The sequence below is a fragment of the Cebidichthys violaceus genome, unplaced genomic scaffold, assembly GCF_023349555.1.
Source record: "Cebidichthys violaceus isolate CVI_PGR_0920_01 unplaced genomic scaffold, fCebVio1.0.p SCAF_35, whole genome shotgun sequence".
Taxonomy (NCBI): domain Eukaryota; kingdom Metazoa; phylum Chordata; class Actinopteri; order Perciformes; family Stichaeidae; genus Cebidichthys; species Cebidichthys violaceus.
Window position 1 is genome coordinate 669,063 of NW_027176539.1, and position 15,000 is coordinate 684,062.

The 15,000-nt window shown below is 45.0% G+C and overlaps 1 protein-coding gene across 1 annotated transcript in view; it reads left to right on the top strand.

Annotated features, from left to right (window-relative positions):
- Positions 1-6,753: 6,753 nt before the first annotated feature.
- The window catches only part of sh3rf1 (SH3 domain containing ring finger 1), a gene marked incomplete at its 5' end in the record, with an annotated part of 37,096 nt that continues 28,849 nt past the window's right edge, over positions 6,754-15,000 (top strand). The window contains 3 exon segments of the mRNA XM_068725272.1: positions 6,754-6,904; positions 6,907-6,965; positions 6,967-7,239. Of these exon segments, the coding sequence (XP_068581373.1) occupies positions 6,754-6,904; positions 6,907-6,965; positions 6,967-7,239 (483 nt within the window).

The window sequence follows — 15,000 nt, forward strand, 5'->3', positions numbered from 1 at the left end:
TTAAACTACCACCATGAATCTGCCATCATTCAAATTAAGAGACAACAAATAATGACCTCATAGACATCACCATGAAACTTCACCACTTCATCACTCACATTAAGACATTAAGAAGTAGTAAAATCAATGTTTTATTTCCTCTAGTCTGACAGAAGACGAGTTATGGAAGAAAAAAAAGAACGAAATCTCTAAATTGTCCAGCGTGTGTCAGCTAAAATACCACGATTAAACTGAAACATAAACGTCCAGAGAGCATCTTTAAAGCTGAGGTTGTGTGTCCTATAAATATGCAGATGAGGAACCAGTTCCTCGTTAGAGTTCAGCTCATAAAGCGCGGTTATGGCGCGTAAGATTCCGTCATAAAAGCAGCGAGAGGAGAAACACTTCCTGCTGTTCCATCCAGTATTCATGCTGCTCGGGGGCGTCGTGTTCCTCTGTTGTTCCAGGTTCTGTCCTTCTTGGTTTATGCGGCTTCTATTATGCATGAGCGCTTATAGTCCACGTTTGCATGAAGGTAACTGTCCCACCAAAATAAGAGCGTGGATGGGGGGGGGGGGGGGGGCCCTCTGACAAAATAGTAAACATGGCTTTCCTCTGGAGGAATGGAGTCTTGGAGCATCGATGCAACATTCTATTGCCGGGCTGTGAGCAGATTTCTATTTCCCAGATATCCATCTCTTCTTTGTTCCACAGGCACATCCCATAATGTCTTTGATATCTGCATTCATATTAGTTCAGCGCAGCTCAGTCGTGGTTCATTCCAACGTCGACTTTATTTATTCCTTTGAAATGGTCACAGTGAGAGATCAACCTACGGACGGCTTAACCAGTGAAGCATAAAGAAAGACATTAATAGTGGTGAGATTAATAAAGATAACAATAATAATAAACTTTATTTGTGCAGAACCTGTCATATGAGGGATGCATCACAAAGTGTTTCACAATAAAGGTCAATAAATAAACATGAAAGGGTGAAATGAGATGGAAAATAGACGCGCTTTCATAAAAAATAAGACGAAGAATTCATAACAATATGAAAATAAAACACACTGAGTACAAAATACATTATTAATAAAATAAAAATGAATAAATATATAGAATGCATAACATAAAATGGAAAATATAACCCACTGAAAACTAAATAATATTAATAATAATGATAAAATCAGCACCATGTTTGCAGCATCAGAAGCTCTCTGTTCTCTTCTCTCTTTTTTTGGAGCAGATTTGAATTTTGAAGATGAAAAGTGTTTTTGAAAAGTGTTTTTGCCTCGAGTGCGTTCTCGACCAATCACAGCTCATCTGTTTGAACGGAACACGTCGGTTTCTTCTGCATTAGTTCTGTTCCGTTTGATCACTGTGAGGAGAAACGAGGACACGACTCTGTCTGTCCATGAGGCCCTGAGGTCGGCTTCACCTCACCGACCCGTTAACCTCCATCGACGCTCAGCTTTGCTCCCCTCAGCCTCCGGAGGAGTCCGTGAGTTTGATCAAAGGAAAACAAATCCAGATCCAGAGACACTGTAAATGTTCTGAGCTTTGCTTTTTACAAATGCCCAAAGTGTCGGGGTCCGGAGACGAGTACCAACCAGGAGGAGACTCAAAACGACCACAAACCAACAATGAGACAACAATGAGACAAAACGTCCATGAAAGACATACAAAAAAGACTACAAAATGACTACAAAAGAGGCACAAAACAAACAAGAAAGAGACTCAAAACGACCACAAAACAACCAAAAACCAACAATGAGACGAAACATCCAAGAAAGACATAAAAAAAGACTACAAAAAGACACAATAAAGAGACTCAAAAAAGACACAAAATGACCACCAAGAGACATACAAGGACAACATAAGGTGGACTGAGCACCCATAGGTCTGTGTGTCTCCTCTGTAGGAGACATACTGAGGTCTTTTGTGTGTCTTCTGTCCTCTAATCCGCCCGCGTTTACAGTAATAGGCCGTACAAGCGAGGCGATATTTCTGTCAAAGCTTCGTCCATTCCTTGAAATTGGGACGTATGTCTTGTCGTGTCCTCTCCTGCTCTCCTCGTCCTCCGTTTATAGGCAGTAACACAGCTGTCACCTCCATCACACCGGGGGGGACGGCGGGGACGGGGGGGGGGACACATGAGGGTCAAGCAGAAAAAAGGGGAGGGGGGGAGGGGGGTGCATTGAGGAGGAGGAGGACCTGAGGGCTCCTGTGGGATCCTGTGTGACAGACGAGAGCCACCTCCACATAAATCTCCTGCTTTATTGCTCTCTCTCTCTCTCTCTCTCTCTCTCTCTCTCTCTCTCTCTCCTTCATCTCTCACTCAATATGCAGCGTCCTCCCGACGAGGCGCAGATAAATCACGTTTATTGTGTGTCGCTCTCATCTCCCTCAAGTGGTTTTTATGCTTCTGCTTTTGCAGGTTATAAAGAGTCAAAGGTCTGTTTTTCAAAATGCGTTTAGTTTTTGTTTTGTAATAAAAGTGTTCTTCCTCTCTCCGCTGTCTGTCTCTGTCTGTCTCTGTGTCGGCCAACAGTGGATCCATCAGTCCGAAGAGAAACAGGAGAGTGTGATCGAAAGCAGCATTTACAAATTATATTATATAAATGACTAGAAAGAGACACAAAAAGACCAAGAGGAGACATGAAACAACCAGAAAAAGACACAAAAATACTGTAACGAGACACAAAATCACCACAAAGACACACAGAAATGCTACAGAGAGACATAATAACATCCTTACAATGTAAATATCACATCAAACGCAATCAGGACATACTCATATTTGTTTTAAAGCTACCACAAGAAGATGACATGTTGTCGGGCAGGACTGAAACCAGAGCATCAACTTCCTGCTCTATGTGTGACTTTCAGACTAAAAGCTGTTTTGTTGCCGCTCGCTCCCACCAGAACACTCAGAGAACCCCGGGACCTCCAGATGTCTCTGCTCCAGATGTCTCTGGAGACGTTCTGCTGAGAAGAACAGAGACAAGGTCGTCTACAGAGAGGTAGACCAGGACTCATCACCGGTTACAGAACTGCAGATAAACACAGAGCGCCTTTATTTGAAACTAAATACTATTTCAATATTTTTTTGTATTTATTTCATATTTTTATTGTCTTTTTTCTATTCTATATTTATGTTTATTAAATTTTGTAATATTTTCTTTTATTTTTAATTACATTTTTCTTTCACTAAGTTCTTTCTTTGCACCGATACAAGAAACGTCTACTCGACGATAAAACCGGATTCTGATCTGAAACGCAACAATAAACAAAACATCCATATTTCATGAGATAAATTAAGTTTCATGTTTCTACTACAGAAACAAAAACAAGCTTTCAGTTCATAACGCGACGTCTCCACGAGGGTGACGAACATGAAGAACACTCCACTCAGAGGAATAGGAATAAGCTTCTTCTTCTGTTGTTTTTGCATCATTACAGACGATTCAGTTCACGCCGTTTGACAACCCCTGAAGATGCTTCTAGTGCGCCTCGGAAATTACACCACTGAGGAACTACTACGGTGGAAATCAGCTAGGATTTGGCTTCAGAGTACTTTTGGAAGGAATAATGATATATTAGTGATTATTTCCACTGTTGTAGAAGCTGTTGGTTGTTTTCTCCAGCGTATCTATAAGAATAATGCACCGAGAGCTCTCTTCATATTTTGAAAACAAAGTAGGAAAAAGTGATTCAAAACGTCAGATTTTATGTTATCCCAGCGAGGAAAAACGATACAAAATAAGATACAAACATGCAAATGTAGTTACAATGACGCTTCACACACAAAAATAACAAATCAAGTTGTTTTTTTTGTCTTTGGGTGTTTTATAAATCCGTCACACATTTAAAATTAAATAAATGGTAATAATGAGAATTTTGAGAAGTGAGTTCAATAACTATATAATAATAATAATAATAATAACTATTATTATTATTGTTGTCATAAAGGAAATAACATAAATAAGTAAATTAATATTAAGAGATTCAGTGTCTTTGGGTTGTTTTATTAATCCGTCAAACCTTTAAATTAAATAAACAGTTATAATAATTTTGATAAGTGAGTTCAATAACTACATAATAACAAAATTATAATTAATAAAATGAATATCATAATAATAAGTAATATAATTAAGTAAATTAATAAAATAATATTAAGGGATTCAGAGTGTCTTCGTTGTTCGTTGTCCATCAAACTTTTGAATAAAATTAAATAATTTTGAAATAACTACCATATTATTATTCATAATTATTATGATTATTATGAATACCATAATAATAATAATAATAATAATAATACAAATAACTCGGTAAACTAATCAAATAATATTAAATAAATGGTAATAATAATAAGTGGAGTTGAATAACTACATAAATAATTATAGTAAATACTATTATTAATAATATCACAATAATAATAAAAAGAACAGTAACATAAATCGGTAAACTAATCAAATCATTGATCATTTGTCGGCTGTATTATACCGAGTTGTCCTATTTCCGGACAGCACGTGAAGGCCCCCCCCCCCCCCCCGCTCGTCTCCAGCAGACCAGAAGAAGAAGTAACCGTTAGCGGACTAACAGCCAGCATGGCGCTGCTGGCTCGGTGCGGTCGGAGTTCCGTTGTCTCGTCTTCGCGTTTGCTTTTTTTTTTCACTCGAGCGTCTGACAGAAGTACATTTTATACTACGACGTGGTACAATGTACACCTTGTAGAGGGGAGAAGCTCGCTCGTGCGTCTGTACTGAACACTCAGAAGTGGCTACAGTGTAGCTTCTGCGCGAGGAAGGAAAAAAAAAAAGAGAGGCAACAAGAGGAGGAGTCGTGTTCTGGAACAAGAGGTGAGATTCATGCTTTAAAGAGTTTCATCCTCTACGTTTCCTCTGAGCAGTTAAAGAAAACTGTTGCTTTTAAAAGTGTGAACGCTGGAAAAAAAGAAAAAAACTTGTATTTTTTTTATTTTTTTTAGTTACTTTAAAAAAAGGTGACGGCATGAAAAAGTAGCGAAGTTTCTTTATTGTGCTAGTTTTTAAATATCTCGCGATATTATGAAACTACTACTATCAGCTGAGTACTACTGTCATTAAACAAAAACAACGTCACGTGCGCTATCGATACACGTTTTTTAGTGCTGGTAAAGTGTTGCGTAATATTGACGTTTTTTTTACAGCTGTACACGCGAGGAAGATTTTAGATTTTATAATTAAAAATGTCTTTTTTTTTTAAATGATATAATATAATTATGTATTAATCACCAGATAAAGTGAGTTTACTGTTTGCCTTCAAAGACAAATCGCGGTCTCTCACTGCTGTGTTTCACCCTGATGACGATTTATTCATTTATTTATTGCTTTATTTGATAAAGAACACATTAATAAAAACCCTAAAGGACAGAATATGAGATTAAATTTACAAAGTTATGCACTATTGACCCTTTACAGAGCGTGCAGAAACAAAGAAAGAAGTGAGAATATTAAAATAAGTAGCGTCATCATTCAGGAGGCTCTTATACTACATGACAAGTACTAACAAGACGCGTTCAATGACCGTTAAATAGAACTGTTCACGTTCCAGGATCACAGTTTACTAGGTGTAGTTATCTGCTCTCCAGTTAATCGGATCACCGTGGCTTTAAATCTCTTAATTCGAGACTCTAATGACAGTAGCTTTTTGCGTGTGTGTGTGTGTGTGTGTGTGTGTGTGTGTGTGTGTGTGTGTGTGTGTGTGTGTTGTTTTTGCCAGCTCATCACTTAGCTGTGGTTTTGAAGGTGTCTGTTCGTCAGCTGGAGGTGTGATGTGTTTCCTGTGCTCTGGTGAATGAAGCACAGATTTCAGCCATATGTGTGTGTGTGTGTGTGTGTGTGTGTGTGTGTGTGTGTGTGTGTGTGTGTGTGTGTGTGTGTGTGTGTGTGCGCGCGCGGTACGCTGACGATAGTAAACAATGTGGTTTCAAGCCAGTTACACTGCAGGAAAACAACACGTACCTCAGAAAAAAAATTGTTTATGTGCCCACATGTTACAAAAAAAAACAATTCTGTACCTGATTTAATGTAATACTTTAAAACTCTGAATACAGGGACATTGCCATATTTAAATATTACGATGTCGTGTGTAAATCTCTAAGTTAAAACTTTGCCAATATTGTGTTTTCTCTCATGGCCTAAGGGCCCGATAGTGTCTGCTTAATGCTTTAAAGCTGCATTCTCTCTAGTGTCCACCAGGGGGCGACTCCTCTGGTTGTATAGAAGTCTAGTCTAAAATGACTCTACTTCTCTCTTGATTTATTCCCTCAGTAAACATTGTAAACATGAGTTTATGGTCTCAATCTCTAGTTTACAGTCTTCTTCAATACAGCATGATGTTCATTTAGTACATTATGCTCCATTTAGAGTCAAACACACCATAAAGCAGGGGATGATTTAAGGGCGGGGCTACACGCTGGATTGACAGGTCGCTACCAGAGACGTATACGACGTCTCTACGTCACTCCTCCTCAGTCCAGATATGGTCACTTCCTGTTCACTGGTTGCCGTAATCCAAGATGGCGGACGGCCAACTCGCCAAATTTATTAGAAATATGCTCCAGCCATATCCTAGTTTTATTTATTTTTTTAAAGAGCAGCTCGCCCACCCCGGGCTTACTATGACCTATTTCTGCGTGCACACTAACAGCTGATTAACGTGCGTGTCTGGACCGTGTTTTACAGCCGATGCGGACGCCATGGCCACAGCTGGGCGTGACGTGACGGGCGTTCTGGTCCTGCTTCCAAACACAACCCGCGTCGGGCCTCAGATGCCTCTCCTGCTGAAGTAGCGGCGGAGCGGCGAGAGAATGGACGAGGTCAAGTGCTGCTGGATTTGCTGGAGTGCCCCGTTTGTCTGGAGCGCCTGGACGCCTCGGCGAAGGTCTCCCCTGTCAGCACACCTTCTGCCGCCGGTGCCTCCAAGGCATCCTGGGCTCTCGGCGGAGAGCTGCGCTGCCCGGAGTGCCGGACGCTGGTGGGACGTGCGCCGTGGACGAAACTCCCCAGCAACATCCTGCTGGTGCGCCTGCTGGACGGCATCAAGCAGAGGCCTCGGAGGGCCGGTCCCGGGCCGGGGGTCTGCACCACCAACGGGACGTCCGGAGCTGTGGCCAGAGGGCACGGCGGCGGCGGCGGCGGAGGAGGCGGAGCCAGAGACCAGGGCGCCCCGGGAGCACAGCCCCAGCGAGCTCAGGCTAAGAGCACCCTTGTGCGGGTCAGTATACCACACGGAGCAGTGAGCACGGGTCTGTTTCACCTGTTGTTGTTTTTGGGTCAAAGCTGCAACAAAACACAGAGAAAATCTGTGAGGATTAAAAGCAGCATGTTGCGTTACCGGCTCTCTCTAATCTTTGCTGCGGATTAACTGTTATCATGGTGATCCCAAAGCCAGCCAGTCGAGTAGCGGGCCCGGCGGTGCCGACGCCGAGCGGTTGAGAGCAGTTGACGAATGGTTCTGTACGTCTGTGAGCCGGGCTTTTTTCCTCTGAAGCGTAGTTTCTGCTCACCGCGCTGAAGCCAAATCAAGTGAATGACAGGATATTCAAAGTCAGCTTGTTTATAACGCATTTATTACTTGACTTATTTCTTTACAGGGTTTGTAAAAAGGCAATAAAGTAGTCCATAAATATGAGATTACAGTTAATTACAACCCCTCCTCTCTCTGGTGGAGGCTGGTTTATGGTGTTTTTTTTTTGCCGGTTACACCGTCAGTCTTGTGTTCAATCCTCACTTCACTCGGTTTGTTCGGTCAGATCGTTGAGTGGTAGCCTCCTCCGTTCATCCTCTGAAGGAGGCTCACGAGTCCAAACGGAAGCCTCAGAAGGCTCCTGGGTTCTCTCTCAGTTGCCGACGAGTCCGCATGCATCGTTACCGGTCCTGCTCGGTAGAACCCCTGCCGTGACTCCCGGCTGCTTGTTCTCCACTGAGGGGAGGACGCGGCAGATGAAACCACGTCGAGGTCTTTTGTGTAGAATCGCTGGAATGTCGAAGCGCCGATAATGTGTCCGCCCTCGCCGCGCAGGTACGGAGATCAGAGGCCCTCGTTCACCTCCTGATGTCACTTCAGAGGGTTTCAGGCCCGGCGTGGAATTTCCCTCCGTTTCTGTTTGTGTGAGATAAAGAGAGGCGGACACTGGAAACGACCGCATTGCTTCACCTCTGTTAGTGTGTTTCACATTGACGGCTGATTGTAATCCCTCGGTGTATAGGCAGGCATACGATCCTCTCACACACGCACACACACACACACACACACACACACACACACACACACACACACACACACACACACACACTCAGACACTCAGACAGTGTGTGTGTGTGTGTGTGTGTGTGTGTGTGTGTGTGTGTGTGTGAGATTCACCAAGAGAAAGAAAAAAGAGTCGGGAGACAGACGGCGACGAGCAGTAAAAGAGGTGGGACTGAGGGTGTGACGGGGGTGTGGGGGGGGGGGGGGGGGGGGGGGGCAGTGAAGCGCTCAGTCCCCAAAGAGCGCTGGCCTGAGATCAGATCAGCTTTGATCTCTGCCTTTCATGTCCTGAAAGAACGTTCCACCTGCACAGCCTCGTCTGGTTCCCTGTCATCAGCAGAACGCCTCAGGAGTCCTGAAACACAGACATGAGTCAGCACTTTTTACACTTCCTGTTCGTACTAGTGCTCTGATCCAGACTAGTGCTCTGATCCAGACTAGTGCTCTGATCCATACTAGTACTCTTATCCAGACTAGTGCTCTGATTAATACTAGTGCTCTGATCCATACTAGTGCTCTGATCCAGACTAGTGCTCTGATCCAGACTAGTGCTCTGATCCATACTAGTACTCTTATCCAGACTAGTGCTCTGATCCAGACTAGTGCTCTGATTAATACTAGTGCTCTGATCCAGATTCGTGCTCTGATCCATACTAGTACTCTTATCCATACTAGTACTCTTATCCATACTAGTACTCTGATCCATACTAGTACTCTTATCCATACTAGTACTCTGATCCATACTAGTACCCTGATCCATAGTCTTATCGGTTGTTTTTGATTATTTAGTGAGAAAAAAAAGACAATTAATTAAGAAAATAATCCACATTTCTTTATTATTCTTGTATAAGAAGAGCCTGAGACAAAGAGAGACAGAGAGAGGACGTTTGAGACGAGGACGTCTCACTGTGGAACTAAGAAAGTAAGAAAGTACCGACAGCAGAACCGTGAACTTTTGACCTTTTAGTTTTGACTAGAACCAGGTTTTGGGGAAGCATCCCTAAGGTGTCGGGACCAAAAGGGACAAATGTCCCCCCCCCCCCCCCGTCTCCAGTTGTCTGCTCAGACACTCTGCCTCAGAGGCCGCGGTTGATGACTCACCTCCGCGGTGCTCCGCTTACATGGATGTTTTGTCTCCGTCCTCTCGCCCCCGTTGACTCGTATAACACGGTATTTTGTTCACACAGATTGAGAACAGATAGGAGGAGGAGGGTGGTGGTGGTGGTGGTGAGTGGAGCCACCGGAGCTGCCTGCGAGTCAAAGGTCAGGGTTCAGGAGTCACAGCGGGTCAGGGGTCGGGGGTGGTGGGGGGAGAATTAGAGAGGGAGCTTTCTGCGGATGTCTTCAGTTATCCGTCGACTCCAAATAGTTTTTATTTCTCACGATCGTTTCTGTCTTCGTCGTAAAAGCTTTCCTGTTAATTTTTAATGATGTTGTGCATGAGCCACAGTTTAGGGTGCATTTATAGCTCTAATATATTCCATAATGTTAATGTAATAAGGCCTTAATTACCACCCGACGACTCGGCTGCTGTGTGTGTGTGTGTGTGTGTGTGTGTGTGTGTGTGTGTGTGTAATTAGGTCATTGTCTCATGTTTGGTAATGAGATCTTTATACTAGGAACACTTTTACACACCTGCCTTTTAGCCTTTTTTTAATTGGTGATTGGTTCTCCTGATGTTACCCACAATGCATTGCTTTCTCAGTTCCCCAGTTATTTTGGTAGCACCGTTGTGCGCTTGTCTCTCTCTCTCTCTCTCTCTCTCTCTCTCTGTCTCTGGTCTCTGTCTCTCTCTCTCTCTCTCTCGTCGTCGTTGATTTATTCCTCCAGAGTAAGAAGAATGTTGTTTATGGGTTCCTCATGTTGAGGTATCTCATTAACATCCTGTGCACCTCCCTTCAGTCTTGAGGTCGATGAGTCAACGCCGGCCCTCTTTGATGACATCATGTTGTTGACCCCGTCATTACACCCTCGCACGCTGCCCACAGGCTGGCCAACGCATACTTTTACTGCTTTTCCACTGGGAATAAGTTTCCCCCGGAGGAGGCGGGCTGTGGTCCGCTTCACTCCGGCTCTCTCTCACACGCTCGCACTTTTCTCTCCGCTTCCTCCTCTGCGTTTCCCACGGAGGTCCGCCAGGAACCCGTGACCGGCCTTCTGGACTAGTGCGCGGTCAGGGATTGCGGAGCCACCTGGCGTCATTTTCCTCTTATGAGACACGAGCTGTTTTTCCTCCCATGTTCCTGTGCGTAGCTCCTCCCCTTTCCTCGCTGTCTGAATCCAGGCTGGAGCCCGTTAGAGGTCTAATGAGATCAAGAGTTTATTAGACGGTGAGTCGCACGGCTCCCCGTCCTCAGTCTGAGGGAAACAAAACACTTGTTGTGCAGCGAAGTTCCCCGTGCGTCTGCAGTGTTTGTTATCTAATCCACTTTGAGTCGGTCTGCTTCTCCAGTGCAGTTTCTCGGCGGGCGACTTCTAAATACTACTGTTTTCAGTGAATGGTTTCAGACTAAGGCTTTGTTTATCCTGTCGTAGAATGAGCCTCTGCAGAGCTCCAACGGAGGACTTTATGCTCGTCCTTAAAATGCATTCTAATGGCGTCCTGCAGACACGGAGCTGTGACGACGCTCAGCGCTCCTTCATCAAGTTGACTTTTAGGAATCTGGAGACACGGAATATTATTATTAAATGTCACTGACCTCTCTTACCGTACATGTAGACGCTCTAAACATCATATTAGATGAAGTACGTTAAGTGTATATGTCTTGACACCGTGGCCGGGTCCTTCCCGGTCATTCCTCCCAGGTTCAGGTTTTAGGAACGTCCTGGGTACGTCTATTATTATCGGAACCTGGTCTCGGACATATCGATGCACTATCGCATACGTAACCTGTTTGGTCGCGTTCTTACACCGAGCCCCGGAGCCTGTCCCATCATGCATTTGGGGGAAAGAGTACGGGGAATCTGCAGCTCGTCCGCGGTCTTATCGTGGCCGTCTGCATTCCTCGGCGTTCTCGCCGTGTTCTGGGGAAAACGTCCGCGGGGCGGAGCGGTCCTCCGTGTGTCGGTTTACATGATACCAGAGGAGACGTTCAAAAGACCCAATCGTGTGATTAAGGTGCAGCCGAGGCCTCCTCATTGTAGAGTGACGCTGTGTGTGTGTGTGTGTGTGTGTGTGTGTGTGTGTGTGTGTGTGTGTGTGTGTGTGTGTGTGTGTGTGTGTGTGTGTGTGAGAGAGCTTCTTTGTCAAGACTTTCCAGACACATAAAGGAAGGAGTTGACTTGTTTTTACTCGGTCTGCTTTTAACCTCTCTACCCCAGACTGAGGAGGGTGGTGTGTGTGTGTGTGTGTGTGTGTGTGTGTGTGTGTGTCTCTCTGAGGAATGCCGTGAGACGTCGCAGGTCATTGTTCCTCCTCTTAACGTTGGGCTTGTCTCGTCTCGTCCCCCGGCTCATGTTCACCGTCTCCAGTGAGCCGTTCTTAAAGCGTCGACACGTTAATATTTGACCTGCGTTGCTTTGTGACGTTCTGCTGCTCGTTGTCATGGTGGATTACAGGACGGGACGGCTTCCTGTCTCCTGAAGCCTGGATGAGTTCTGTCGATGGTTCCTTCATGCAGTGACGTGTCCTCTGCACCTGAACGCCCCCCGGAGCAGACTCGGCTAGAGCAGCTGTATCACGTTGCAAAAACACGTTTTCAAAACTGTGGCTTCTAAATATTCCTCTATTATTCCTGTTTACGTGCAGCCGTGGATATTCCCTAAAATAACGTAGAAACGTCCCCTTGACGTCTTCTTTCCTGCATCATCTGGTCCATTTGCCTCATAACCTCTATTGTCTTAATAGAGGTTATGAGGCAAATGGACCATTCTAAATCTGCCGTCCAAAGAATGCTCCTAAAACCAGAACAATATCCGCATATGACACAATAATAATGTAATAATCAAGAATATCCAAACAGAATATGTTTACAGGAGCCATGATGTGACTGACGATCACACCTTTTGGAGGGTTTTGTTAACAAAGGTGTGTGTGTGTGTGTGTGTGTGTGTGTGTGTGTGTGTGTGTGTGAAATTCTGGGTGGTCCACCAAACCCCCCCCCCCAAAAAATGCCACATTTGCCAACAACTCCACTTCCTCCACCCATATCTCATCTCCTGCCACGTCTGTCAGCGGGACAATAGTGAGGGAAGCAGCTCTGACCTCCTTCACCAGCGTCCTGTCGCTCCTTCCTCTACCGCTCCTTCCTGCTTTCATCACTTTTAGAGACTTCCAGCCAGCTGGCCGTCACATAATAATAATAATAATGGACTTTTTAAATCCGTGATTCGAGTGTCTGAGGTGTTGTACATTGACACCACACTGTTCTCAGTGGGTTGTTTAGTCAGCTGTTTGGCACCGTGTGTCCCTCCCTTTTATTCCCCAGGTGCCTCTTATACCTGCCCGGCCCTAGCAGGGCAGTTTGACCTCTCACCCGGTGTTGTGATTGGTGGGTCTGGGGTTGGTCATCCATGGGCCGTTTGACTGCCGGCACGCTAAGTGTTCAGTTCCCATCCCCGAGGCGGAGGCAGGATTTCGTTTTTCAGTCGTTTGACCTCTTGACCCCGAGGGCTATTACTGGCTCTCGATGCGTCTTCTCACGCAGCAGCAGGTTCACCTTGATGCTGCTGAGAGGTGTGTGTGGTCCCAGACTGGTGGTGGAGGGGGGAGAGGGGGGGGTGGGGGAGAGGGGGGGGTGGGGGATGATTCTATCAGATATTTATAGAGTTATTTTTTCTCAGATCTCCGGGCTTTCTTCTGTGAGCCGTGGGTGTTTGCTGATCTGAGATGTGCTGAAACTGTTTCCTGTTTTTCTTTGAGGCCCAGAGGTTCAGTTAATCCACGTTTGTCCCCTGAGTGACATCTCTGTCCCAGCTGTGGGTATCGAGTGCTGTAGTCCGGAGGATGGAAGTGGTTCGGACTTTAAATCAAAGCGATTATGTATTTTTTTCTAGCGCTGGGCAACGATTAACATTTTTAATTGCGATTTAATTGCATGATTTTATTATTATATTATATTATATGGGGTTATATTATATTATATTGTTATATTCCTTCACTATCTGTGCTCAGTGTGCTGACTTTATCTAAATGTTCCACTGCTGTGCAACATGAATACAATGTTCCACTCGCTTCATCAAAACGTCTGTCTTCTGTCTTCATGACAGTCACAGCATGTGAACGCAGCTCCCACTGTTCATCAACATAATGCACCGTAACTCCGAGGTGATGACGGTTACCCGGCGATGTCCGGTAGTCTCCGGTGAGAAAATAATTGTCGGCGTTAATTAAAGAATGCGTTAACGCGATAATAACCAGCACTAATGTTTTCATATATCTGCTGTAATAACTATCACCATGGGCTTCTACAACAGAAACTATACATGGCTAAAGTTTATCATTTTATAATTTGGATGTAAACAAAATGCAATTATCTAAAGCCCCGGTCGACCCTTTCAGATGTCTTCTATTTTGTCCGACGATTCCAAACCCAAAGATATCTATCTATCTATCTATAAAAAAAAACATAGAAAGCAGTAAACTTTTGATCCTCCTCTCTCTCGCTGACGGTGCGTGATTAATTATTGAAGTGGACTTGAATGGAAGCGAGGGCTGACAAAGACGCACAGATCCCACCACGAGCTCGGACTAGAGGTCCCCTCTCACACTCGTATCCCAGCGTACCTTTCTCCAGAATGCACTTTGAGCCCAGTTCATCACACGCCTACAGAGCCAGCAGCCCTCTGTGAGTCCGTCTCTGTTTGTTTAAATGAGTCACAGGCTGATTTTTAGAGCCATTTAAACGCCCACAAAAACACAGGTGTGTGTGTGTGTGTGTGTGTGTGTGTGTGTGTGTGTGTGTGTGTGTGTGTGGTAAGCACACAACAACAGACCCGAGAGTTGAAATGTCAGCCGCCCCGCCCCGTGTTTCTGTCGTCTACGGTACAAAGGTGTGATCTTCATGCTGCTGATGTCGAGGAGAGGCCCATTCGCTCCCATCTATCCCCCCCCCCCCCCCCCCCAGTGCTTAATGGGACGACTGTGGGCTGAGTAACCACAGCAACCTGGGGTTTGTGTAATGTGAGTGTGTGCCAGCAGAATTGTCTACTTGTCAAATGTCTCCAGGCGTATATGAGCCCTGCCTCTAACGGCCGGTCAAAGCCGAGATCGGTATGAAGAGCCGAGGTTCCTGACTTTCTTTGTAGTGTGAACAGGAGGAACCGCATGAGACGACGGAGACGTCCCGCGTTCTCTACTTGATCGTCTCTTAGCAGTCGCGACGTGTCCTTCTCTGATTCGTCACGCCTCTATCACATGACCCTTTTTACAGAAGAAAATAAACAAACAGCCTCGATTATCGATCACCAGGTTTAATTCAACATGGCTGACGGATTAAAGGCATAGCAGCTGTTGTGCCGTTAAATTCAGCATTTCATAACTCTACTACATTACATTTCGGTCATTTAGCAGACGCTTTTATCCAAAGCGACTTACTATTCAGTATCTATCTACACACCGTAGACGCCGCTACTTTGGGGTTAAGTGTCTTGCTCAAGGACACATTGACATGAGACTAGTAGATTGGGGATCGAACCGCCGACCCTCTGATTGAAAGGCAGCTCTGCTCTCCACTTCGCCACGGTCACCCTACTACTGTTGACATGCGGAGGAAGCGGCTGTCATTG